Source organism: Microtus pennsylvanicus, chromosome 3 (assembly GCF_037038515.1).
Source record: "Microtus pennsylvanicus isolate mMicPen1 chromosome 3, mMicPen1.hap1, whole genome shotgun sequence".
NCBI lineage: Eukaryota > Metazoa > Chordata > Mammalia > Rodentia > Cricetidae > Microtus > Microtus pennsylvanicus.
The window spans coordinates 64,032,706-64,060,680 of record NC_134581.1 but is presented as its reverse complement, the minus strand read 5'-3'; the positions used below and the strand labels follow the sequence as shown (position 1 = coordinate 64,060,680).

General features: G+C 41.4%; 1 protein-coding gene and 1 pseudogene across 2 annotated transcripts in view; one reads left to right on the top strand and one right to left on the bottom strand.

The window, feature by feature from the left end:
* The window catches only part of Ptpn9 (protein tyrosine phosphatase non-receptor type 9), an 80,252-nt gene that overhangs the window by 37,529 nt on the left and 14,748 nt on the right, over positions 1-27,975 (top strand). The window contains exons 3-10 of one of the 2 annotated variants that reach the window (XM_075965811.1): positions 1,953-2,042; positions 2,725-2,849; positions 6,555-6,660; positions 12,481-12,591; positions 15,623-15,689; positions 15,804-15,951; positions 22,486-22,579; positions 26,803-26,869. In XM_075965811.1, coding sequence (XP_075821926.1) covers positions 1,953-2,042; positions 2,725-2,849; positions 6,555-6,660; positions 12,481-12,591; positions 15,623-15,689; positions 15,804-15,951; positions 22,486-22,579; positions 26,803-26,869 — 808 coding nt within the window. Of the gene's footprint in view, positions 1-1,952; positions 2,043-2,724; positions 2,850-6,554; positions 6,661-12,480; positions 12,592-15,622; positions 15,952-22,485; positions 22,580-26,802; positions 26,870-27,975 lie in introns of both variants that reach the window. The other variant, XM_075965810.1, reaches the window with a different exon arrangement.
* LOC142846021 (protein Spindly pseudogene) lies at positions 10,227-12,017 on the bottom strand (annotated as a pseudogene).

Here is a 27,975-nt window from a genome sequence, read left to right as displayed (position 1 = left end):
TTAAAATATATTTTTTTATTTTATGTGCATTGATGTCTATGTGAGGGTGTCAGACTTGGAGTAACAGACATTTGTAAGCTGTCATGTGGGTGCTGGGAATTGAACCTGTATCCACTGGGAGAATAACCAGTACTCCTAACTGCTGACCGTCTCTCCAGACCCCTTGTTTCTTTCTTTCTTTTTTTTTTTTTTTTTGACGCAAGGTTTCTCTATTTCCTGGAATTCACTAAGTAGACCAGGATGGCCTCAAACTCATGGAGTTTCTCTGTCTCCTGAGTGCTGGACCAAAGGCGTGCACCATCATGCCTGACTACATAGCTACAATACTAACAGTGTGATAGAGGAAGGTCATTGGCTAATAAAGGAACTGCCTTGGCCCATTTTATTGGTTAGGACATAGGTAGGTGGAGTAAACAGAACAGAATGCCGGGAGGAAGAGGAAGTGAGGTCAGACTCCACAGCTCTCCTCTCGGGAGCAGACGCCTCAGTAGAGACGCCATGCTCCCGGCTCCTGGGCAGACACGCGATGAAGCTCCAACCCAGGATGGACATAGGCTAGAATCATCCCGGTAAGACCGGTGCTGATTATTAGAGATGGGTTGATCGGGATATCAGAATTAGCCAGTAAGGGCTAGAGTTAGAGGGCCAAGCAGTGTTTAAATGAATACAGTTTGTGTGTTGTTATTTCGGGCATAAGCTAGCCAAGCAGGCGGCTGGGGTGCTGGGGACGCAGCCCCGCTGCCCATACTACTACAACAGTGCCGTGGTTGCTACCTAGAAGAGGGAGTAAATACACTTACAGATGTGTTCTGATAAGAGAGTAGTACTCTGGAAGAGCATTTAGCTAAGCAAAGGAAGCATTCCTAAAAGAAATAACTTCTAGCTGGACATAGTGGGTCACTCCTTTAATCCTAGCTTTCAGGAGGCAGGGGCAGTTGATCTCTGTGAATTCCAGGCCAAGCCTGTTTTATATATTGAGGTCTAGGTCAGCCAGGGCTGAATAGTGGCACCTTGTTTTAAAAACCAAACCAAACCAAAAAACCACATCTAAAGGATGGGTAGGAATCAAGCCCTGGTGAAGTATAGTAAAGAAAGCAGTGTGGGCTGGAGAGATAACTTAGCTGTTAAAGGTTTACAACCAAAATACAAGAAACTGTAAGTTCAGATGCCCAGTGCTGGAAAGTAAAATTTAGCGAAGCCAGAATGTTTAGTAGGAGTCAAGGTATGGTAAAAGACTGAGAGCGCAGATCAATAAAGCCAGGTCGTTAAGGCCTCAGAAATCCATTAGTAATACAAACAACATGGTAGGGGTTTCCATATTTGCATTCCAGAAAGATTTTGACATAGTAGTTTTTGGAGAGTGTGTCTCAGCTGTTACCCTGGAGCCAGAAGGTCAGTTTAAGGACTGTTAAATTTACAAGGAGAGAGAATGGCAGTATTATTAAGCACATAATGTCAGGGGAGGTAGAGAAAAGTAGGACAGAGCTGCTTAAACTAGTGTGTGAGGAGAGGAGTTGGGTATCTGGATTGGGACGAGTGAGTTAAGATCATGCTGGCATTCATTAATTTAGGAGACAGGAAAGTGGGGTGGGTTCATGGTAGAAAGAAGGACATAATTTTAATTTGCTGTGCCTGTGGGATATCCAAATAGACATGTCTGTCCTTTAAGCAGATAGAATATGAGCATGGGCTGCAGAAAAGAAATCTGCACTAGAAACAGAGATTTCTAAATGACCAACTAGAGCGACTATTGGAGGCATCAGAAGAGTTCCCAGTAAGGTAGCTTTGGACAGAAGTGTGGGAACAGTTAACTGCCCTGGAGTGCAGGCATGTTACAAAGGAATTCACAATTCATTTATATTTCTAACATGCCTTAGCTCCGAGCTATGTAAAGTTGTTCTGGATATATCGTATTTCCATATTAATTCATCTCTTTATTATTTCCTTTTTAGGAAACAAGAAGGAAGGAAGGCATTGTGAAGCTGAAACCTCATGAGGAACCTCTCCGTTCTGAGATCCTCAGTGGAAAATTTACCATCTTGGTGAGTCTTTAGAGCCTGTCTTGGCTTTGTTACTTTCTCTTGTCCTATTTGGATTTTTGTGCCTAGGTTCCTTATCAAAACATTTTGCTACTAAATTATTCTAATAATAGTTGAATAATTACTAATTGAAAATTACTAGTTATTAATAATAGTTGAATTATTGAGCTTTGGAGTATAGACGTAAACATTTTTCTTCATTGATCCATCTAAGTTGTTGGTCAGCATCTTGGGAAGGCTAACAGTGTGTCAGAGCATAGCATACCCTTACTTAATGGAGGCTCTCGTTTATAGAGATCTCTTGGTCTCTCAGATGAATATGTAATAATATGTTTAAGGTAGCACGGAAACCATTATCTTGATCTGTTTTTCTCCATCCTGCCTGGGAAATTAGTTACAAATCCAGTGCAGAATTATCCTTGGATTGCTCTGCAATTGAAGAAAATGTGATTTTTTTTTTCCAGAGCTACGAGAATATGGTTCTAGGAAATGCTGATAGGATCAGACATGGGTGATGATAACATTTTTCCCTTTGCGGAAGAACAGACACGAATCAAGGAGTTTTGTTAGTAGCTGTTCTCATCATATGTCAACTCTTTATCCAGGATAATAAGTCTAAAAGATTGCTGTGATTTTTTAAAAATTATTATTTGATTTCTAAATATTTTTTGTTTATTTGCTTTAGAATGTTCGAGATCCAACTGGAGCCTCCATTGCCCTTTTCACTGCCAGGCTACATCATCCTCACAAGTCCGTCCAACACGTGGTACTTCAGGCCTTGTTTTACTTGCTGGACAGAGCTGTGGACAGGTGAGCACTATCTACCTCATTAGGAAAGTGACAGTTTTAAATTGATGAAATTCAGAAGTGCTCCTACCATGTCCCTAGGATACAGCCTAGACAGCCTCTGAGTAGAAAATTCCTCATGTTGTTATGAGTGTTTATTCTTAGCACCATCCTGATGCTGGATACTCTTTGTTTTCATCCCCTTGCCTATTTTAGGATTAACAGAAGCTGAGAAAGACAATTCCTAACAGTTGTTAATACATTGAGGATAGAGGAAAGAGACTCTGTTGATTCCTTGTGTGTGTGTGTGTGTGTGTGTGTGTGTGTGTGTATTAATATAAGGCATCCATATGCTATCATTAGGCTATATCCTAATTTGTCTTTTTTTTAAATTTTTATTTATTTATTTATTAAAGATTTCTGCCTTCTCCCCGCCACCACCTCCCATTTCTCTCCCCCGCCCCTGATCAAGTCCCCCTCCCTCATCAGCTCGAAAATATTATTAACCTTTTACTTTGAGATATAGTCTGACTTAGTTGCCCAGGCTAGGCTTGAAATCATTCTTTAGCTTAGTCCAGATATGAATTTGCTGTCCTTCTGCTTCAGCATCTCAAATAACAGAGATTATAGACCTGTATCACCAGATCTAGGTCATCTGTTTGTTGGTTTTTGTTCATATTAATACCCTCTGGGTGCTAGAGATATGGCTCAGAAATTAAGAACACTGGATGCTCTTCTAGAGGACCCAGGTTCAATTCCCAGCACCCATGTGGTGGCTAATAACAATCTACAACTCCAGTCCTAGTACATTCCATGTACATATAGGCAAAACACACACATGAAATATAATAATAATAATAATACCACCACCACCACCACCAACCCTCTGGGATAACCTGAGGATGTACAGGGGTAGCTACTTCTCTAGCATGTGGAAGACCCTAAGTTCTTTCTCTAGTATGGAGAAACAAAGATAAAACAAGCTATGCCCAGGCAGATCTCTGGTTTTGAGGCCAGCCTGCTTTACAGAGCTTGTTCAAGAACAGCAAAGCTAGCTGGGCCGTGGTGGCGCATGCCTTTAATCCCAGCACTCAGGAGGCAGAGGCAGGAAGATCTTTGTGAGTTCGAGGCCAGACTGGTCTACAAGAGCTAGTTCCAGGACAGGCTCCAAAGCTACAGAGAAAGCCTGTCTCAAAAAAACCAAAAAAAAAAAAAAAAAGTTTATAAACAAGAACAGCAAGGCTACACAGAGAAACCCTGTCTTGAAAACAAAAAAACCCACCAACCAACCAACCAACCAACCAAACAAACAAACAAACAAACAAACAAAAACCAAGCCAGGCCTAGTGGTATCCACAATCTTAGCATTCAAGAATCAGAGGCAGGAGGATCACCACAAATTTGATGTTTGCAAGGTCTATATAGTAAGTTCCAGGCTAGCTAAGGCTACATAGAGAAAAATCTGTCTTGATAAAAACTAAACCAAAACAACAAGCTAATCTGGAAGCTGGGGTTATGTGGCTTGCTGGTGGAGTGCTTGCCTAGCTTGCTTATTGCCCTGTGTTCCCAGTACTACAAAAATAATTAGCCAGCTGGGTTGGTGCATGCCTTTAATCCCAGCATTCTGGAAGCAGAGACTGGTGGGTCTTTGTGAGTTTAAGGTTAGCTTGATCTACATAGTGAGTTCCAGGCTATCCAGAGCTATAAAGTGATTTCCTACCTCACAAAAAGAATGTGTCGGGGGTTGGGGTGCCGGGAGATGACTTAGCAGTTTTGAGTACTGGCTAATCATTCATAGGACTGGATCTCTATTCCCAACAACTATTGATAGCTCCAATTCCAAGAGCATCTGACACCATCTTTTATTTCTGTGGTTACTAGACATGTAGTGCACATACATGTATAGAGGCAAAACGCTCATACATATGAAGGAAGTTAAAAATAACTATTGGAGGGGCTGGAGAGATGGCTCAGAGGTTAAGAGCACTGACTGTTCTTCCAGAGGTTCTTAGTTCAATTCCCAGCAACCGCATGGTGGCTCACACCCATCTGTAATGAGATCTGGTGCCCTCTTCTGGCCTGCAGGGATATGTGCAGAAAGAACCCTATATACATAATTAATAAATAAGTTTTAAAAAAAAGATAAAAAAATAACCATTGGTTTGTTGACCTATTATCCCTTTAATGTCAGCGCTTAAGTGGGGGAAGATGCTATAATTTTGAGGCCAGCTTAGGTTGTGAGAAGAGACTGTCTCCAAAAGGGAGCAAAAAACAAAACAAAAACTCTGACCACAGCCTATGGGGGTCAGACACAGTATTACCTTAAAGCCTGATGTGGTAGGAGTGTGAGTTTGAGGCTAGCTTGAGTTTCATAGAGATATCTCCTGTAGCATGTAGCTCGAGTCAAACTTCCTAGGGAAGCAATTGGCTATCATTGTGACACTGCATAGTGCGCACAAGAAAGCACTTTATGTTCTATAGCATTCCCTGTTTTCAGAGGATGAGAAATTCCATATAGACTGTAGAACCTGGATCATTATGCCCTGTAGTTCCTTCTTAATTCATTTCTTTCCCATCACTGACTTGTTTTAGGCCCCTATCTTGAGAAGAAAGTTTGTAATTCTTTTAAATGTCCCTAGTTGAGCTTGTGGAGAAATGGAAACTCTAGACCTAGATAATCTACTTGGTAATTATGCCTCAATTGACAGCATCTGTGATCTTCCTGAATGATAGTTTCTGTGTGGTTATGAAAAAGGAATCAAGATTAATATTAATACATTAGGGGCTAATAGAAATAAATTCTGCCAGAAAAACTTCTGTGCATTTTAGAAAGAAATGTTTTCTTTCTTGCTTTTTAGAAAGTTAATTCACTGATCCTGAGATATATTAGATATACAACAAATTTTAAATTTACATACATGAACTGAATTTTGAAGTATTTCCTTTTTTTTTCTCTCGAGACAGGGTTTCTCTGTAGCTTTGGAGCCTATCCTGGAACTAGTGAATTTTGAAGTATTTCCTTTTTTTTTCTCTCGAGACAGGGTTTCTCTGTAGCTTTGGAGCCTATCCTGGAACTAGTGAATTTTGAAGTATTTCCTTTTTTTTTCTCTCGAGACAGGGTTTCTCTGTAGCTTTGGAGCCTATCCTGAAACTAGTGAATTTTGAAGTATTTTCATACACACATAATCGGCAGGTTACTTCTGAGTTGGTACTTCCCTCTTCAATGTTGTAGAAGTATGATGGTATGGAGGCTATAGGAGGGAGGCAAAGATGAGGATGCAAAATAATAACCTTGGGATGGCTCATACCTGTAATCCTAGCACTAAGGAGAGTGAATTAGGGGGATTGCTTTGAGTTTGAGGCAAGCCTGATTTACATAGTAAAGCTAGCCTGGACTACATGAAACCCTCTTTGGAAAAAACTAAAACAAATAAGTGTAAAACTTGTTATCTAGAAATAGTACGATTAAATGATTTATTTCTAGATTGGCAAGATTGCTTAGTATCTCAAAGCACTTTTCATATAAGCTTGGGGACCTGGAAGGAAAGGAGAGAGCTGACTTTTAGGAGTTGTGTTCTGATCCCACACTTCCTGGCACACGCCTCTCCTCCCTACCCATGATGATGATAATTCTAATAACCTTCTGAGTCATAAAAGCATCTAAGGATCTCACTTAACTTTGAATGAAATATTTGTATTGAATTAAATGTTTGTTTAATTGGTTTACAGCTTTGAAACTCAAAGGAATGGATTGGTGTTTATCTATGACATGTGTGGTTCCAATTATGCCAACTTCGAGCTAGATCTTGGCAAGAAAGTCCTAAACCTGCTGAAGGTAAGGTTGTAAAGGGGAAATCCTTTTAAGTCTCGCTCTTACTCTCAAACCAAAATAATAACAACATAAAATGAATAAAAAACTGAAAAGGAAATAATGAAAATGAACAATCTCAGGGAAATTCTTAGTTATAAAAGTGTCTTTTTCCAGAGTTTTGTGGAACAATAACTCATAAAGGCCTACCCATGGGAACTGTGAGAAATGCCAGCTAGCAGGAACTTTCTAGACATGTGCTGGTCGACTCAGGGTGAAGTGTGTTTTGCACTACACTTCAGTGTGTTCACTTCAGTGCATGTGGGTTCATTTGGTCTACTCATGTTCATGTAGAATTACGCACATACAGATATGTATAAGTCCTATACACGTAGCTTCATGGTTCCTTATCCCTAAGTCCTAGGCCTAGTGACTTGTTTTGTAAATGTATGTATACATGTATGTGTGTGTGTACAGGTGCACTTGTGTGCTTGTTTATGTGGAGGAGAGCAGACAACCTTAGGTGTCATCCTCAAGCATGTCATCTACTTTTTTGAGACATAGTCTGTCATTGACCTACAGTTCACACCAGTCAGGCTAGACTGGCTGGCTAACATGCCCCAGGGATCCTTGGGTTACAAATGTATAACACTACACTTAGCCATTTTGCCTTAGTTCTAGAAAACGAATTCAAATCCTTGTGCTTATGGGGTAAACATACTACCCACTTAGTTAACTTCCCCAGCCATAAAGGTATTTTTGCTTTTTATTTTAAAAGGTGATGTGGCAGGGCTGAAGATACAGTTAAACTGGTAGCATTCAGAGGCCTTGCATTTGATTCCAAGTACCTAGAGCAGGGGGATGAGGAGCTCATGGTCATCCTTGGCTACGTAGCAAGTTCTCTGCCAGCATAGCTTGTTTTTCTGTTGCTGTGACAAAAATACCACGACTAAAGCATGTATAAAAGACAGCGTTTAATTGGTCTTATGGTTTCAGGGGGTTAGACCCCATTATGCTGGAACAAAAATCTGGTCATAGTAACGGTTAAGGACTCACATCTTGATCTATAGCTTGGAGGGAGAACACACTGGGATTTGTACTAGTCTTTTGAAACGTCAGAGCTTGCCCTCAGTAATACACCTTCTCTAACAAGGCCACACTTCCTAATTCTTCCCAAACACTTCCACCAACATGGAAACAATTACTCAAATATGGGCCTATGGGAGCCATTCTCATTCATTCTACTAGAGTGGGCTGCATGGGACCATGTCTCAAATAACTGCACCTCCACATACACAAACTTCATTATAATGTATAACTATTTAATATGATTAAGGAAGGTTGAATGACATAAAATAAATTGTGCAAGCCAGCTATGGTGATACATGCCTATAATCTCAGCACTCATGGTAGGAGTTCAAGATCACCCTGGACTACATAACCAGATCCTTTGTCTCAGAAAACAAAAATAAAAATATGCAAGTGATGGGGCTGGAGAGATGGCTCAGCGGTTAAGAGCATTGCCTGCTCTTCCAAAGGCCCTGAGTTCAATTCCCAGCAACCACATGGTGGCTCACAACCATCTGTAATGAGGTCTGGTGCCCCCTTCTGGCCTGCAGGCATATATTGTATACATAATAAATAGATATTTAAAAAAAATATGCAAGTGAAATAACTGTTCAGAAGTTGGGAGTGTAGCTCAGTTGGAGAGTATGCACTTGACATTTGTGATGTGTATTGTCATGGGCTTATAATACTAGCACTTGGGAAGCTTAGACAGAAAGTTTGTCAAAGATTTAGGGCCAGAATGGGCTACATATGAGTGCCAGCTCAACCCAGGCTGACTGTAGGCAATACCCTGTCTTCAACTAAGGTAAAAGAACAAAATAAAACAAAAATATTTGTGCCAGGTTGTCCTAGCACAGGAGAAAAGCAGAGGCAGATGGATCTCTGTGAGTTCAAGGCCAGCCTAGACTCCTTAGCAAGTTCCAAACCAGTCAAAACTATATATTGAGGCCCTTTCTTGGTGGGGTGTGGGGGTGGAGGAGCATTTGTATTTCTAGAATAACATTTCAGAAATTGAATTGACTAAAGGGTATATGTACATTTTAAAGAATATATAATGGGCCGGGTGGTGGTGACGCATGCCTTTAGTTCCAGTACTTGGGAGGCAGAGGCAGGAGGATCTCTGTGAGTTAGAGGCCGGCCTTGTCTACAAGAGCTAGTTCCAGGGCATGTTCCAAAGCTACAGAGAAACCTTTCTCAAAAAAGAAAAAAAGAGGAAGAGATGGCTTAATGGTTAAGAGGCTCCCAGAGAACCAGGTTCATATCCCATCAAACCATGGCAGCTCACAACTGTCTGTGGTTTTAGCTCTCCAGGTATCCAGCATCCTCACAGCAATGCACATAACATAAAAAAATTTTAATTAAAATAAAAGGATATATAATGGAAATTGCCTCCTAAAGACATCATCAATGAGCAGGTCTACCAAGTCTGAATGAAAAAGCCTTTGAAGGGGCTGGAGAGATGGCTCAGAGGTTAAGAGAACTGACTGCTGTTCCGGAGGTCCTGATTTCAATTCCCAGCAACCACATGATGGCTCACAACCATCTGTAATGAGATCTGGTGCCCAGAACACTATACACATAATAAATAAATTAAAAAAGAAAATGAAAAAGCCTTTGACGAATTTTGTTGTATAGTCCGTGTAGGGAGTGATTGTAAATTTCTCAAATTTAGTAGAGCCAAAACTAACTGGAGCCCAGTGATGGTGTCACATGCCCAGGACAGCTGGGGCTACACTGAGACAAAGAAGCAAGCAAAGACTTAACTAAAAAGACAGAGAGTAACAAATGAAATTGAGAGTGGTTTATTCAAAATGGAAGAAAAATTAGGGTAGGAGTGAGTGCTGGAATTAAAGATGTGTGCCAACACCCAGCCTTTTTTTTTTAGACCAGGCTGGCCTTGAACTCGCAGAGATTCTCCTGCCTTTGGCTCCTGAGTGCTAGGATTAAAGGCATGTGCCACCACTGCCAAGCCATATTTTTTGTTTTTTGAGATTGGGTCTTTCCCAGGGACTTGGGGCTCATTGATTATTAGGCTAGGCTGCTGGCTAGTGGGCCTTGGGGATCCATCTCTTTGTCTCACTTATGCTGGTATTACATGCCTGGGTTTTTATGTTGGCACTGGAGGTTGAATTCAGGTCCTCTATACTTAGATGGTATGCACTTTACAGATTGAGCCATCCCTCCAGCCCCCTGATTTCTTATTACATGGGAACCCTGCCCCCAAGAATAATTTGTGATCTCTAAAGTGTATGGTTGACATGAGTGTAACACGCATTTAGAGTAGATCAGCTTCTAGTTTCTTTCTTTCTTTTACAAGACAGGGAAAATAAAATTTTATTTACCCATGAAACTGTACATAGGAAAACATAATAACTTCAATGCTGTACTGTCCAATTTTCAATTTTTAAGGAACATTATTTATCACATAACTTTCAAAATCTGGTCCAGCGCAGCAAACAGGTTTCAATAGAAACATTTCCTCTGGTAATGGCTTGTTCACTGCATCACTTACGGAAGCTTTGGGTTAGAATCACAGGATAGCTGAATTTTTGGTCACAGAGGTCTTAGCACTGGTGTATGCAAATGTTCCACAAGGGTATCCTGCACACAGGCACAATCTTCTGCAAGCCTCGCAGAGCAACACCCTCCTCCTGCTGTGGGCACTGCATCTCCTGGGTTGACTTTGAGGACGCATACATGATGGTGTGTGATTTCTTACAAACTCCTTTTTCTGGTTTGCTTGTAGTTTCTTTCCTTTCTTTCTCCTCTGTTGAAAGCTTTGATTCCACAGATAACCCGCGAGAGCTGGGGTTGTTCCCACTTTGTTCACGTACGGCCTCAGCACTGCCTGGATTGTCCATGAGCTTTACACATTTCTCCTCCGTCTGCTGCTGCATCTCCTGAGGCGGACTCCTGTGAGGAGAGAGGCTAGCTGACTGAGTGGCCCAAGAGGCCGGAGGTCCCCTCTGCACAGTGCTATCATTTAAGCTATTAAGGCAGGACTCTCTCTCTCTCTGAAGTGGCAGTCTAGAAACTTCCCCATGATACTGGCAGCAGGTGTTTCTTCTGGGGCGGTTACATCCAATGGTAGCACCTCACACCTCTTTTTGAGCACAGGTACTTCAATTTTCTCTTCAGGTTCGTACTTCAGCTTTAATTCATCTGACTTAGCTCACAGTTTTATATTCTCACTTTCTGAAAGCTGCAGGCGTCTTTCATTCAGTTTCCACTCAATATCCAGGGCCGCCCCTCTCAGACAACACCTTCATTCTCTGTATGGATAGCTCCCCTTTTGTGCTTTCGCTTTCTTTGTTTAACTTCTCAAGCTTTAGTTGAAGTAAATCTGCATAATAGGTGCTGTCTTCTAGAGAACAAGGGCTGGCTGATGTGGACGGCTTAGATTCCATACTTTCATATAAAGTCTTAAATTTCTCCAGATTTTTTATTTCACCTAAAAGGAGTTTTATTTCACCATTCTTTTGTTCTAACATGGCAACCAACCGTTCCTGCTGTTCCAACTCAGTTTGAGATCCCACATCCTCAGCAGTGTGGAGATTTGTAACTTCATTCTGCTCTCTGGTGAATGCATTGTGCTTCTTCAGTGACTGATATTTGACTTTCATCGAGTTGAGCTGGCGTTCCATAGCCACCCTTCGATCATCCACCTCTGCCAACAGGGAGTTGCCTTTACTATTGGGATCCAAGACTTGCTGAAGCACGTGACCCCACTGCACTTGGAGATCTTGATTTTCTATGTGAGCTTTCTCTAAGGCGTTATAATACGACACCACTTCCTTCTCTCGCTCTTCTTTTTCTTCTTGAAGCCGGTCTATCCGGTGCATTAAGGAAGCATTGAAACATTCTAGTTGTTCTTGTTTGTACTGCAGCTCGTTTACCTCTTCTTGGAGAGCAATCTTCACACCATCCATTTTATTTAGCTCAATCTGAAGAGCCAGCACCTCCGAAGACATGCTATTGAGCATGCGCTGCTCAGTCATTAGCCGGAGCTCTTCTGATTTGTGGGCGAGAACTTCCTCCTGGTGGTCCAGCTTCTGCTTCAGCTGCTTCTCACTTAACCTCGCTTCATCTAATTCCACTTTCGGTTTCTCAAACTTATTTTTCAGGTCGTTCACTTCCTGCCTGTGGCTTCTGTTTAGCTGCATTTCTAGCTGCTCCAGCTGCGTTTTCTGTTGTTGTTTCACAGCTTCACGTTCACAGCTCAAACTTTCTAACATCAGATCCTTGATCTCAGCTTCTCTTTGAAGGGCATACTTCTGGTTATAACTCTGAGTAACAGTCATCATTTCTTCATGACATTTATCCAGTCGATTCTGCAGTTCAGTTTGCCCCTCAAAGAGCTGTAAGCCGTACTCTGCAGCTTTCAATCACTCCTTTTCACTCTTCGAGTTTGCTTGGAAGATCTGTGATATCTCTCTCTCTCTCTCTCTCTCTCTCTCTCTCTCTCTCTCTCTCTCTCTCCTTTCTGTTTTCAGCCTACTCCCTGCTCACGCTTCCCAGTGCCTCAACCAGAGACTTGTCCAGAAAGCACCAGGCGCCCGGATTCGTGTCGGTACATCCACCGCAGCACAAAAAAAAAAAACAAAAACAAAAAGCAACCCGTCCTTCTACTTTTTTTCTTTTAATCAATGCCTGCTTACCAATTTGTCTGAATTGCGCTGTCAAGTTTCTGTGTTGACTGTGAATGAAAAAGAGTGAAAAGAAGCCATGCTTTAGGCCATACAAGTATCATGGGTTTTAACTCATCCATTTTCTCTGCAGGGAGCATTTCCGGCTCGTTTAAAGAAGGTGCTGATTGTAGGAGCACCCATATGGTTCCGAGTGCCGTATTCTATCATCAGCCTGCTCCTGAAGGACAAAGTCCGGGAGAGGGTAAGGCAAGCCAGCCTTTTCTTATTGGAGGTAGATAAGTAGATTCTAGTTTCTGCAGATGAACTCTTGCCAGTTACTCTTCTGCCTTCAAAGAATCCTCCTGTTTATTCCCCCAGAATGTTTTCTGCTCCTGTATTCGTTCACACACTCCATGTAGTCCTTTGCTTGGGACAGAATACCCCTTCACTGTCCACACATTTGTTGTGGTTATGGTTTATCCAACTCTTTCTTCACAACACCTTGAGTAAACAGTATTGAACCAGCGTGTCCCAGAAGTATTTTATTTTTATTTATTAATTTTTTTAACAATTTATTTAACGTTATTTTATGTGCATTAGTGTGACGGTATCAGATCTCCTGGAACTGGAGCTATAGACAGTTGTAAGCTGCCTTGTGGGTGCTGGGAATTGAACCTCTGGAAGAACAGCCAGTGCTTCCAGCCACTGAGCCATTTCTCTATCTCCCGCAGAAGTATATTAAGGATTATATAATTTCCAAAGTTGATTCAGTACTGCATAAGGCACTATTAATATTTAGCAGTATTTAAAGGTTGGGGGTGTAACTCAATGTCAGCATTGCTCAAGGGTCTGGGTATAGTCCCTAATACCCCAAACCAAAACCAAGACCAAAAATTGACATTTAATATAATTATGTTATTGAACTGGTATTAGAATTTATTTGGGGCTGAGCATGTATGTAGCTTAGTGAAAGAGTACTTAACTAGCTTATAAAAGTTCCTAGAGTCTGTCTCTACCTTACAGAGAGAGACAGACAGAGAGACAGAGAGGTTTATTTACTGGAAAGTACTGTTAGGTCCCTGTGACCTTCAGAGTGGTGGGGAGGTCTCTCCTGAGTTTAGTTGTTCCTTTTTTTTTTGTCTTTTGGTTTATTATTTGAGATAGGGTTTCATTCTATAGTTGAGGCCAGCTAATAGCTACTCACTGTGTTCTAGCAGACTTTCATGGCAGTCTTCCTGTCTCAGCCTATCAAGTACTGGGATAGGAGGAGTGTACCACCTACTGTGAGCATCTCTGGGTATTGCTTTTTATTTTTCTTTTCTTTTTAAAATTATTTATTATGTATAATGTTCTGCCTGCATGTATCCTTGTAGGCCAGAAGAGGGCACCAGCTCTCATTACAGATGGTTGTGAGCCACCATGTGGTTACTGGGAATTGAATTCGGGATCTCTTGAAGAACAGCCTGTGCTCTTAATTGCTAAGCCATCTCTCCAGCCTGTATTGGTTTTTCTTAAGGCACTTTCTTATTGTTTTCATTTTTAAAATGTTTATATTACTACTACTACTAATTTTTAATTTTCCCCGAGACAGGTTTCTCTGTGTATGCCTGGCTGTCCTGGAACTTACTCTGTAGACCAGGCTGGCCTCCAACTCACAGAGATACGCCTGCCTCTGCCTCAGAAGAGGGCGTTGGATCCCGTGGTTCTGGAGTTAAGCCATGTGGATGCTGGGAATTGAACTGACTCTTAACTACTTAACGTCTCTCCAACTCATATGAGCTGGTTCTTTAAGAGGTAGAAGAGGAAAGGGGACAGTTTTTTAAGAAGAGGCTGCGGTGGGGTACTATAGTGGTGCCTCAGTGGTTAGAGCGTGTACCCGAGTTAGGTTTCCACCACCCAAGTTGATTGACTCCTCACTATAACTGCAATTCCAGGGATCCAGTGCCCTCCTCTAGCCTCTCCTCATCTGTACGTGGTACACACACACACACACAATTTAAAAAAAATAATCCAAAAGAAACAGTGGGAAGTTGGAGAGATGGCTGAGAGGTTAAGAGTGCTGGCTGCTCTTCCAGAGGACCTGAGCTCAATTTCCAGCAAGTACATGGTGCCTCACAACCATCTATAATGACATCTGGCTTCCTCTTCTGGCATGTAGTATACAGGTATACATGTAGTATACATGTAGTCATACAGGTAGGACACTATATATGATAAAGAAACAATTTTTTTTTTAAAGAAGAGGCAGGGTCTGGAGTGATGACTCAGTGGTTAAGAGCACTGACTGCCCTTCAAGAGGGCCCAGGTTCAGTTCTCAGTGCCCACATGGCAGCTCACAACTGTATGTCACAACTCCTGTTTCAGGGTACCCAATGCCTTCATACAGACATGCACGTAGGCAAAACAACAATATACATAAAAGGTATAGTTAATTTAAAAAATGAAAAAAAATAAAGATGCCTATGCTTTAAAAATAAAAAAAGGGAAGAGGCACTGGCAAGGGACAGTCTTTTAAGAATAGCATTTCTCGGGGGCTGGAGAGATGGCTCGGAGGTTAAGAGTACTGGCTGCCCTTCCAGAGGACCTGAGTTCAATTCCCAGCTTCCACGTGGTGGGCTCACAACTATCTGTAATGAGATGCATGCAGGCACACATGCAGGCAGAATACTGTATACCTAATAAATAAATAAATAAATCTTAAAAAAAAAAAGAATAGCATTTCTGTGCTACAAAGATCTTGGCTTATCATGGCTATATTTTAGTGTGTAGCAGAATCAAATATGACTATTTAGGCTTTTTCCTGGATTACCATTTCTAGGTGGCTTTGTCTTTCATAGAAATCTTTCTTTGAGGACATCCATACCAAGCAGTCAGTAAAATATAAGCTAAGAGACTTAGAATAGGTTGAGTTAGTATGTGGTTGACAAAAGTAATCATTAACTATAGTCTTAGCTTCTGAAAAAAAAAAAAAGGACCAGTAAGAAATGGTGCTGAAAAGCCTTGTGTACAGTGTGAAGCCTTTATTTACTATCCCTTCATTCCAGAAGAAAAATAGCTTGACTCTAATTCCAGGAGTGAATTTGAAGGACATTCTGGGGACTTAGCTCTCTGAAAAATTTATGGGATTTTAATCCAAAGCAGATAAAATTCACTCTGCTTCTTTTCAAATACACAGTGTTTCAAGCAAATCCCATCTGATTTTCAAATCCAGCATCAACACATTTGTTTTTTCTGTCTATATGCTTTCTGACCTATAGCCCCAGTACTCAGTGCAGTTCTTTGTGTCCTTACAGATTCAGATATTAAAGACGTCTGAAGTTACCCAGCATCTGCCCAGGGAGTGCCTTCCAGAAAATCTGGGTGGGTTCGTCAAAATTGACCTTGCCACTTGGAATTTCCAGTTCCTGCCCCAAGTGAATGGCCACCCAGATCCCTTCGATGAGATCATTCTGTTTTCCCTACCTCCTGCCTTAGACTGGGACTCAGTACATGTTCCAGGTCCCCATGCCATGACCATCCAAGAGTTGGTAGACTATGTTAATACCAGGCAAAAGCGGGGCATATACGAGGAATATGAAGACATCCGTCGTGAGAACCCTGTTGGCACTTTTCACTGTTCCATGTAAGTAGGAGAGGTTTGGGTCAACAATTAGTTACCAAGGAGCTTCTGGCTACTTCAGTGCCTCAGTTCCTTTATAGAGGGTTTTACTGGTGTTAAAATGCTTCATGGGAAGACCAAACGTGGTAGTTCGTTCCTTTAATCCCAGTATTTGGAAGACATATAAAAGTGAATCTCAGTTGGAACCCAATCTGGTCTACATAGTGAACTCCAGGCCAGCCAGGGTGTAGTAATAGGGGGAGCGGCGGGGCTGCGTCCCCAAACACCCCAGCCGCCTGCCCGGCTCGGCTTATGCCCCGAAATAATTACACGGACACTGCATTCTTTTAAACACTGCTCTGGCCCATTTCTAATCATCTGTGTAGCGCCCCTAGGTGCGCTTACCGGGAAGATTCTAGCCTAAGTCCATCCTGGGTCAGAGCTTCATAGCGTGCGTCTTCCCTGGAGCAGGTAGCATGGCGTCGCTCTCTGAGGTGTCTGCTCTGGAGAGGAGAGCTGCGGAGTCTGACCTCACTTCCTCTTCCTCCTGGCATTCTGTTCTGTCTACTCCTCCTACCTATCTTCTAACCAATGAAATGGGCCGAGGCAGTTCCTTTATTGCTTAGCCAATGAAATCAACAGATTGATATATGACACTCCCACATCACCAGGGCAACGTTTAAAATAAATAAGTAAATTAGTTATTTAAAAAAAGCTTCTTGGGGATATGGATACGTGAGTAAGAGCACTTGCTCTGCAACATGAGGATCTTAGTTCGAATCTCCAGCACTCATATACAAAGCAAGGCGTGGCTGTGCTTGTATATACCATTGTTGGGACAGTCACAGGCAGGTCCTGAGCATTCACAGGTGAAGAACAGCAGATGAAGATAAAGACACCTGATGTCCTGCTTTGCCTTCTGCATGCGTATACATAGGCATGTGCACTTCTACGCTCAGGTTCACACAATGCATATGTACTAACGCAAAAAGCTTCTCAGTCACTTTATAGTTTTGCCTATAGTTGTTATCTCCTGCTTTGGCCTTGTTGTTGATGTCTTCTGTTTCAAAACTTCTGGTGGTCTTTGTTACCAATGGAGAAACCTTGTAATGATGGATATATCTTTATATGTGTGTGTGTATAAATATATATTGACCACGAACTAGCTCTTGTAGACCAGGCTGGCCTTAAACTCACAGAGATCCGCCTGCTTCTGCCTCCTGAGTGTTGGGATTAAAGGTATGTGCCACCAGTGCCTGGCAATATATTTCTTACTTTTTCTTTTATCCTTCCTATCTATCTATCTATCTATCTATCTATCTATCTATCTATCTATCTATCCACCCACTCACCCACCCATCCATCCATCATTTGAAACAGTGTAGCTCTGACTGGCCTGAAACTTACTTTGTAGACTGGACTGGTCTTGAACTCACAGAGGTAGGTCCTCATGTCTCTGCCTCCAGAGTGCTGGTCTTATGGGCGTGTACCACTATGGCAAGCTTGAATGTTTTTTTGAAATGAAAATGCTGTTTAAGAAAGGCTGAAAATGTACCTGGGTGGTGGTGGCACACACCTATAATCTCAGCATTAGGGAGGCAGAGACAGGGGGATCCCTGTGAGTTTGAGACCCGTCTGGTGTACAGAGGGAGTACCAGGACAGGCTCTAAAGCTACAAAGAAACCCTGTTTCACAACAAAACAAAACAAAACACAAAAAAGGAATGAAAATGTAATAAAATGCTAGATCTTGTTAGGAGCTGGGACTGTGTATTGAAAGAATTCCACGTCAGAAAGAGAGAAGTGTTGCTTCTTAGGAATTTAACCTCTTAGGACTTTGCTTCTACCCAAATTCTACCATAAAATCATCTTGTGAGTTTATCACTCTGATTGATAATGATTTGGTGACTACAGTTGCAGCATAGGGCATTTCCTACCTTTTGTTTTGGGGCGTGTTTGTATACATGTTTATATGTGTACCTATGTATCTGTGGAGGCCAAAAATTGATACTGGGTTCTCTTCTCAGTTGTTCTCTACCTTATTTATTTATTTTAAATAATCAGACTTTTTGTTGTTGTTATTTTGTTTTGAGACAAGATCCTAGTATGTAGCCTTGACTGGCCTGGAACTCACCAAAACAGGGAGCCATTGATTCCTTTAACTCTGACTCTCTAATGCTAGGATTAAAGGTGTGCACCACCACACCTATGTAGTCTTCCCATGTTTTAATTTCTTTTAGTTATTGTATTTTATGTATATGAGTGTTTTGCCTATTTGTGTGTCTAAACACCTCATGCATGAAGTGCTCACAGAGGGAAGTAGAGGGCATCAAATCCCCTGGGACTGAAGTTAAAGGAGAATGTGAGCCCCCATGTGTGTGCTGTTTGAACCTGGGTTCTCTGGAAAAGCAACTAGTGGTCTTAATGGCTGAACTATCTCTCTTGCTTTCTTGCAATGCTTTAATTGGCTGTTTTTCTCCCACTAGTGAGCTCTGTTTATTGACTACTAATCATGTTGTTTCATTGAGCTCTTAGTTTAAATTCCAAGTTAGCTAGAAGTCCCTTCTGCAAATGACAGTTATTTTCCTTCTCTCTATACCTTAGTTTTTCTGTGCCTAATATGTGACTGTTGCATGTTTACCTTCCCTTAAATGTCTTAGGAATCCATGAGTCCCCTCAAAATTCTTGTTTAGTTTAGTCATGGTCTGTGAAGAAAATGCCAGAGAAAGAGGGAAAATCACAAGTTAGTAAACTGAGGAGAGGCCATTGAGAAAGAAGCCAGTAAGCAGAGCAAAAATATTGTGCAAAAAAAATTAAAAAAAAAAAAAGAACTCGTGAAAGACTAGTGGGATGGCTCAGCAGGTAAAGGTGCTTGCCGCCAAGCCCGATGACCTGAGTTTGATTCCTGGGACCCACATGGTAGAAGGAGAAAGTGACCCTACAGTTGCCCTCTGACCTCCACACATGCACCCAATGTACTGTGGCATGTGTGTGTCCTCTCTCTTTCTTTCCCCACCCTGCAATAATATCAATAATAGATAAAATGAATGGAAAAGAATGAGAAAGAGAAGCCGGGGCTGTAGTTTCATGGTTGAGCTCTGTCTGGAATTGGTACGGCCTTGGGTTTGATTCCTCGCACCCTGTAAAGAGGCCGAGAGTGAAGAAAGGCAAAGCAGGGTGTGTATCAAGAGGGGAAATCCTATTTTATCTGTCAACTTCTTTTCCTTTCTATGTATTCAAGATCTCTTTTTACACTGAATCTCCTTCCAAAGCAGAACAGTTTTTGTTTTTGTTTTTCCCTAGCCATCCTTGAACATACATATTCCAGGCTAGCCTAAAATGGTGATTCTCCTGTCTTAATCTCCCAAGTGCTGAACCCCTCTTAAAAACCACCACGCATGCTTTCCCCAAAGTTGCTACCCTCCACCCTATTGATTCTCTTCCTACTCCATGGGATCTCATCTAGCCCAGGCTGCTCTAAGACTTGACTCTGTAGCTAAGGATAACCCTGACCTTTTGATATTCCTGCCTCTTCTTCCTGTATGCTGGATACAGCTGTGCACTACTGTCTTCAGTTTCCTCAGTGGGAATCAAGGACACAGTCTGGGACCAGGGAAGTGTAAGATACTTTTTGGGATTTAAGATTTTGATGTAGGTGCCCCTGTAGTTATTTATTGCCTCAAGTAATTGCCTTGAAAGGGTGGGTTTTGGTTGTGTGCGTGTACCATTCAGACTAGCTGCTATTTTAGAATCTGGAACTAGCTCTTGTAGACCAGGCTAGCCTCAAACTCACAAAGATCCACCTGTCTCTGCCTCCCGAGTGCTGGGATTAAAGGTGTGCGCCACTATCACCCGGCAAATCTTGCCTTTTTTATTGAACTGTGGAGCCCTTGCTTGATTATCTAGAACCCATAAGCCTTATTAGCTCCTGAATTTCCGTTCTTTAACCAGTTTCTATTAAAACTACCTACTACCTACAGATAGCAAACTATATCTTTATTGGAATTCTGGATTGTAAAGTAATATCAGAGTGTTCACAATTGCTCAAATTTTCCAGAGAATTTTTAAATTAAAAACACTTAATTTTTAAAAATTTTACTTAAAATTTAACTCCCCCAAATTTTAATTAATTAACTAACTAATTAATAAATATTTGGTTTTGCGAGGCAGGGTTTCTCTGTGTAACAGTTCTGACTGTCCTGGGACTCTCTTTGTAGACCATGCTGGCCTCAAACTCACTGATATCTGCCCGTCTCTGCCTCCTGAGTGCTAGGATTAAAAGAGTGTGCCACCATTGCCCAGCTTATTTTATTTTTTTTAAAGACTGTGTGATTGTCTTACTGAGAATATTCTTTATAAGGCTTGTATTTGAAGACTTAGTGTGCAGTTTGTGAAACTGTTTGGGAAGGATTAGGAGGTGTGGCCTTGCTTGAGGATATGTGATAATGCCCTTATACACTGTAAAGATTTGTCACTTGTATTAGTTCAATAAAACGCTGATTCACCAGTAGCCAGGCAGGAAGTATAGGTGGGGCAGCCAGACTAGGAGAATTCTGGGAAGAGGAAAGGCAGAGATGCAGTCATCAACCAGACTCAGAGGAAGCAGGATGAGAATTCTGCACTGAGAAAAGGTACCAAGCCATGTGGCTAAACATAGACAAGAATTATGGGTTAATTTAAGTTGTAAGAAGTAGTTAATAATAAACTTGAGGTAATAGGCCAAACAGTTTATAATTAATATAAGCCTCTGTGTGTTTCTTTGGGACTGAACAGCTGTGGAACCAGGCAGGACAGAAACTTCTGTCTACATTCATAGGCTTGTGTTTGAAGATATAGTGAGCAGTTTGTAGATAGTAGAGTTGGAATCACAGGTGGTTCTAAGTGTTCTTAACTGCCAAACTGTCTTTCTAGCCTCAAAGGGGAGTTTTTAAGGTGTAGAAAAGAGCCAGGCAGTGATGATGCATAGCTTTAATCCCAGCACTTGTGAGGCAGAGGTAGGCGGATCTCTGAGTTCGAGGCCAGGCTGGTCTACAAGAGCTAATTCCAGGACAGTCTCTAAAGCTACAGAGAAACTTTGTCTTGAAAAACAAACAACAACAACAACAAGATGTAGTAAAGAGCCAGGTATAGTGAATTGAAATGTAATCCCGTTACTTGGGAGTCTACAGGAGAGTTGAGGCCAGCCTGGCTATAGTGTGAGAACCTATCTCAAAACAAAACAAAACAAAAAAACAGTAAGGAGGGGGCTGGAGAGATGGCTCAGTGGTTAAGAGCATTGCCTGCTCTTCCAAAGGTCCTGAGTTCAATTCCCAGCAACCACATGGTGGCTCACAACCATCTGTAATGAGGTCTGGTGCCCTCTTCTGGCCTGCAGATATACACACAGACAGAATATTGTATACATAATAAATAAATATTTCAAAAAACAAAAAACAAAAAACCAATAAGGAGATTGTTCATTGGATAAATCCTCTTGCTTCTAAGCCTAAAGACCTGAATTTGATCCTTGGAACTCACTTTGTGGAAGGAGAGAACTAACTTCTGCAATTCCTGTCTCTTTGACTTCTACATGTACCCCAACACACCAAGTAAATACAAATTTAAATTAAAAAGGTGAAGGAAAAATATATGTAAATCCGGGCGATGGTGGCGCACGCCTTTAATCCCAGCACTCGGGAGGCAGAGACAGGCGGATCTCTGAGAGTTCGAGACCAGCCTGGTCTACAGAGCTAGTTCCAGGACAGGCTCCAAAGCCACAGAGAAACCCTGTCTCGAAAAACCCAAAAAAAAAAAAAAATATATATATATATATATATATGTAAAAAAGTAAAAAGTATAAATCCCCAGTTCCTGTGACCAGAGGCAATACTTGTTACTGTTCAGTCGTATCTGTATTTTAATTTATTTTTACATGAATGAATTCATTTGAAGCTGAATCACTCCCAGTCCTTACCCTTAGTTCCTTCTTTTTACAAGCAGTTACACCTTGTATAAATATGGTGTCTTTCTAGCCATTTTGATTATACTATTATGTATTCATATGTGCCCAACAGTATAGAATACTTTATTCTTTTGACTCAGGGTATTGTGTAATCCTGGCTGATCTTGTACTCTGTATGACCTAAGTTTGACATTGAACTTCCGATCCTCCTCACTCTACCACATGAGTGTTGGCCTTACAGGCACATCCTTCCACACCCAGCTCAGGCCGTGACTGAAGATCAAGCCAGTGTTTTGTGCATGGGAAGCAAGCGCTATTCCAGAGCAACATCCCCAGTGCTCCAACAGTATAGGATATTATTATTCATTATATGTGGGAGGTCTTGGTAGGTTTTTAATCAGTAATATATCTAAATCATTTTTTTCAGAGCCAAATAGTACAAAGCAAAAAGCAGTGAGGGTTGAGGATATGCAAGCACCCTTTTACTGAGCTACAGTTTATTTTTAGAGGAGTCTTGTGTAGTTCTGACTGTCTTGAAGTTCTCTTTGTAGCTAAGAATGACCTTGAACACCTGATCCTCACGTCTCCTTATTTTAACTTGCCTCTTATTTTCTTCAGGTCTCCCGGAAACCTAGAGAAAAACCGATATGGAGATGTACCCTGCCTGGACCAAACAAGAGTGAAGCTGACAAAACGAAGTGGCCACACTCAGGTAGATAGATTGATGCCATTTTTCTCTCGGCATCCTAGGATATTAAAACTCTTCCAAGGTGAAACTTGTACTGTGCTCCAGGTGGTTGAAATGGACTCCAAAGCCAGAGAGATGAGTTTTGGTTCTGGTTTTGCTATGTAGTAGTGTGTGACTAAAGACGTTCTGTAATGCTCATCTCACCATCCTGAAGAGCAACCACATGGTGGCTCACAACCATCTGTAATGAGATCTGGTGCCCTCTTCTGACGTGCAGGCATACATGGAGGCAGATTGTTGTATACGTAATAAATAAATATTTAAAAAAAGAGACTTTAAGATTCCAATGAAGCCATAAAATAAAATAAAAAAAAAGAGTTTGTAGCCAACTTAGGCTACATAGCAAGACCCTCTAAAGTAAAATAAAGTATAGAGTAAAGTCAGCCAGAGCCTGGGCTGGTTAGATAGCTCAGCAGGGCAAAGCATTTGTTGCTAAGCCTGGCAACCTCACTTCGATGCCCAGAACCACATGGTAGGAGAAAAATGACTGCTTTTGAGTTGTCATTTAACCTTCATATATGTGCTGTGGCCCACAAGTTCTTGCATGTATCTGCACACACACACACACACACAATAAATGTAGGAGAAAAACATAAGCAAACAACTCCTGATTATAGTTTTCCTTTCAAAGTAAAGGAAATTCAGAGCATCTATGTAACATGACTTACTTTTGGGGGAGGGGGGCTTTTCGAGACAGGGTTTCTCTGTGTAACAGCCCTGACTGTCATGGAACTCATTGTGTAGTCCTAGCTGGTCTCCATCTCACAGAGATCCACCTGCCTCTGTCCTTCTGAGTGCTGGGATTAAAGGCGTGCACCACCACCTTCTGGGTTAACATCATTTACCATATAAAGGCTTGGTGTTTTAGCCCTTATTTTGCTTGTGGATAATTTTGAGAAAAACCATGGTCATGGTTTCAGACCTTTTTGACCCCTCTCTTTTAGGCACTTATAGTCCTGCATATGATTCTTGCATATTTTTTTATCCTTCTTCACTGAGAGTTAGTGAAGCTGCTTGCTCATAGTACTTTCGAAATTGTCCTAGTTCATTCTCTTCAGAAGTGAAGTACACTGATTGAGTTGGGTCTCTTGAGTCCAAAATACTTTTTTTTTTCAAGGCAAGGTTTCTCTGTAGCTTTGTTGTCTGTTTTGGAACTCACTCTGTAGATCAGGCTGGCCTCGAACTCACAGAGGTCTGCCTGCCTCTGCCTCCTGAGTGCTGGAATTAAAGGTGTGTGCCACCGCTTTTAATCCGTTTTGTATACACTGCTCTGTCACATGTGCATAGAACAGTGCTTGGCAGGTTTTAAGAAATATTTGTGCCGGGCGGTGGTGGCGCACGCCTTTAATCCCAGCACTCGGGAGGCAGAGGCAGGCGGATCTCTGTGAGTTCGAGACCAGCCTGGTCTACAAGAGCTAGTTCCAGGACAGGCTCCAAAACCACAGAGAAACCTGTCTCGAAAAAAACCAAAAAAAAAAAGAAATATTTTGAGTAAATCCCAGTGTTACAGGAGATCAGTCTAGCTATCTTATAATAAATCTGAGGATTAGTGCCTGGTATACATATGCAGGTATTGGGAATATATTTATGAGTGGGTGTATTTACAGAGGAGTAAATCCCAGTGTAACAGGTGATTCTAATCATCCTGGAGTTAATCTGAAGATCATCATCTGACTTGTAATTCCATTGCTACAAACAATGCCAGCAGCCAGGCGGTGGTGGTGCATGCCTTTAATCCCAGCACTCGGGAGGCAGAGGCAGGTGGATCTCAGGGAGTTCGAGGCCAGCCTGGTCTACAAGAGCTAGTGCCAGGACAGGAACCAAAGCTACAAAGAAACCCTGTCTCGAAAAACCAAAAGAAAGGGGGCTGGAGAGATGGCTCAGAGGTTAAGAACACTGGCTGTTCTTCCAGAGGTCCTGAGTTCAATTCCCAGCAACCACATAATGGCTCATAACTATCTGTAATGAGGTCTGGTGCCCTCTTCTGGCATAGAGGTATATTGTATATGTAATAAATAAATATGTATATTTATATGTATTTATTTATTTATTTTAGTTTTTCGAGACAGGGTTTCTCTCTCCTGGCACTAGCTCTTGTAGACCAGGCTGGCCTCGAACTCCTAGAGATCCGCCTGCCTCTGCCTCCCGAGTGCTGGGATTAAAGGCATGCGCCAAATATATACATACTTAAAAAAAAAGAAAAACCAAAAAAAAAAAAAACCAATGCCAGCAGCTGTTCTCACAGTAAATGGAAATTTATGTCCAGCCCTTGAGTTTTGTGTTTTCATTTTGTTTTTTATTTGTTTGTTTTTGAAATAGGATGTTGTTATATAGCCAGGCTGGCCTCCTGTCTTAGTCTCTAGAATTTTGGTTCAGAGGCATTTATCACAATACCAGATTTGATTATTGACTTACTTGTTTATTGACAATGCTCCTGTATGCCAGACTGTCCTCAAATTTACCATGTAACACAGGATGACTTTAACTCTGATCCTCTGCCTCTCACTTCCAAGGGCTAGGATTACCTGCATACACCGGAATAGGCAGGTTTTTTTTTTTTTGTTTGTTTGTCTTATTGTTGAAATAACACCTGGCCTAATAGTTCATTTAAACAAAACCTTAAATGGTGATAAAACTTAAATAGTCCCAGAGAATTAACAGCTTAAGCAAAACAAAACAAAACAAAACAAAACAAAACAAAAACAAAAACAAAACCAAAACCAATTGTTAAAAAAAATTACAGGAAGCACATGTGAATAGGGTAAATCCAAATCTTAATTATATTCTAGTCATATTGCCTTCCAGAATTTCTCCTACAGAATTTCTAATTCAGAGAGATGCCATATAGCCCTGTCGGAGACAGACACCAAAACTTTAGCCAGTGAGCCACGGCTACGTGGCAATACACAGATTAATAAAAATGAGTCAAATTCATCTATATGCATTAGCCAATAAAAAGCTATAGCTAATGGGCCAAGCAGTGATTTAATTAATACAGTTTCTATGTAATTATTTTTGGGCTAACCAGCTAAAAACCAACAAGCGGCCCTTCTCCAACAGATTGGTGCCCAATGTGGGACCCTAACCCAGGACCCTGAGTTTAAGAGTCTCATGCTCTACCGACTGAGCTAGCCAGCCCTTCTCCAACATTTTCTGATGCTGAGGACTGAATCCAGGGCTTCATGCCTGCTAGGAAGCTCTCTAACCCTGAGTTAGAGCAACTAGACTTATATTTTCAAAAATTGTCCCTCCACCTTTTTTTTTTTTTTTTGGATTTTAGGGGTATATTATTAATTTGTTCTTCTGTTGCTATGATAAACACTAGCTTAAAAGAACTTGAAGAGGAAAGAATTTATTTGACTTATAATCCATCATCAGGGGAAGCCAAGGCAGGAACCTGGGTGCAGGAACTGAAGCAGAGACCATGAGGGTGCTCCGTACTAGTTTGTTCTCTATGGCTTGTTCAGCTTGATTTTTTTCTGAGAGCTTAATCATTTTAACACATTTCTTTGGGTCTTTATTCTGTTTTGAGGTATTTTGTTTTTGTCTATAAGTTCATTTTTAAAGAGAGGATCTCACTATGTAGCTCTGTTGGCTTAGAACTTAATTCTAGACAAGGGTGGCCTTTGAATTTAAAGTCATCCTCCAGCCTCTGCCTCTAGAGTGCTGGAATTACAGGCATGACATTATGTAGGACTTCACTTTTGTGTATAATTTGATGTAAGGAACGCTGTAATGTCTGTCTGTCCACCTACCTACCTACCCACCCACCCACCCACCCACCCACCCACCCACCCACCCACCCACCCATCCATCCATCCATCCATCCATCCATCCATCCATCCATCCATCCATCTATCTATCTATCTATCTATCTATCTATCTATCTATCTATCTATCTATCTATCTATCTATCTATCGATATTTGCTGGAGTGGAGCCAATAGCCCACAGAAGAACTGTTCCACTCAGCTCTACCCCTTCCTCTTCTTTACTCCCTTTCCTTACCAATAAAGGTAAAACTCACATTTTTTCCCCCAGTACTAAATTGGCCCTCTTGTTTTTCATTTTCTGCTTGACAGGAAGAGACTAGCCACACCTTGAACTGAACTTGCCCAACACATACATTATTTTGTGAGCCAAGTGGTGTTTTCATGCACTTGCAATAATGCTCCCTTTTATTATTAGACAGATTACATCAATGCCAGTTTCATGGATGGCTACAAGCAGAAGAATGCCTATATTGGTACACAAGGTAAGCTATTTTAGCCTTACATGTTGATTTCGTATCCCTTACACATGGTTTTTCAATTCAGGTGATTTTTTATTTTAATTAATTGTACATGTATGTTTGGTATGCGTGTCAGTCTGTGTATACCTGGTGTATACAGAGATCAGAAGAGGGTGTCAGATCTCCTGGACCTGGATCTGGAGTTATGGATGGTTGTATGCTGCACAGTATGGGTGCAGGATTCAAACCTGGGGAAGGCAGCAAGTGTTCTTCACCACTGAGCTCTCTTTCTAGCCCGTGTCCAGCTTTTATGTAGGTGCAAAGTTCCAAAGTCAGGATTGAGCAGCAATCATTCTTATCTATTGAGCCCTCTTTCCAGCCTCCAGATTTTTTCTTTTCTTTTCTTTCTTTTTTGGTTTTTTGAGACAGGGTTTCTTTGTGGTTTTGGAGCGTGTCCTGGAACTAGCTCTTGTAGACCAGGCTGGTCTTGAACTCACAGAGATCCGCCTGCCTCTGCCTCCCGAGTGCTGGGATTAAAGGCGTGCGCCACCACCGCCCAGCTTTTTTCTTTTTCTTTTCTTTTTGGTGTTTCACTGTACAGTCATAGTTGTCTTGGAATTTCTTGAATTTGCTCTGTAGATGAGACTGGCTTTGAACTCAGAGATCTACCTGCCTCTGTCTGCCTTGCCAGTACTGGGATTAAAGGTGTGTACCACCACACCCAATTCAGATGGCATAATTTTTAAAGGAAGTGTATTGTGACCACTAAAATCCTGGTCTTTCATTAAGTTTAGTAGTGAAGAGAACAGATAAGTTTGTAGTTTCAGTTCCAGACATGCATGGAAACTTATGACAAAGAGAAAATCTAGAGATTTAAATCTTGCTTGCCCGCCCGTTTTTGGGACTGTGTTTTAGTATATAAAGTGTAAGGCATCAGAGCTTTGAGTAGTGGCCCATAGCCGTCACGCACACACACAATAAAGATCTGATTCAGGCCGGGAATGTAATTTAGTGATATAGCACATGTCTAGGTTTGTATGTGATCTCTACCATCTCAAGAAAGTAGTAATAATAATCAAAAGAAATCTGAATCTAGTTTTAAGTAACAAATCAGTCATTCAGATTGTTTA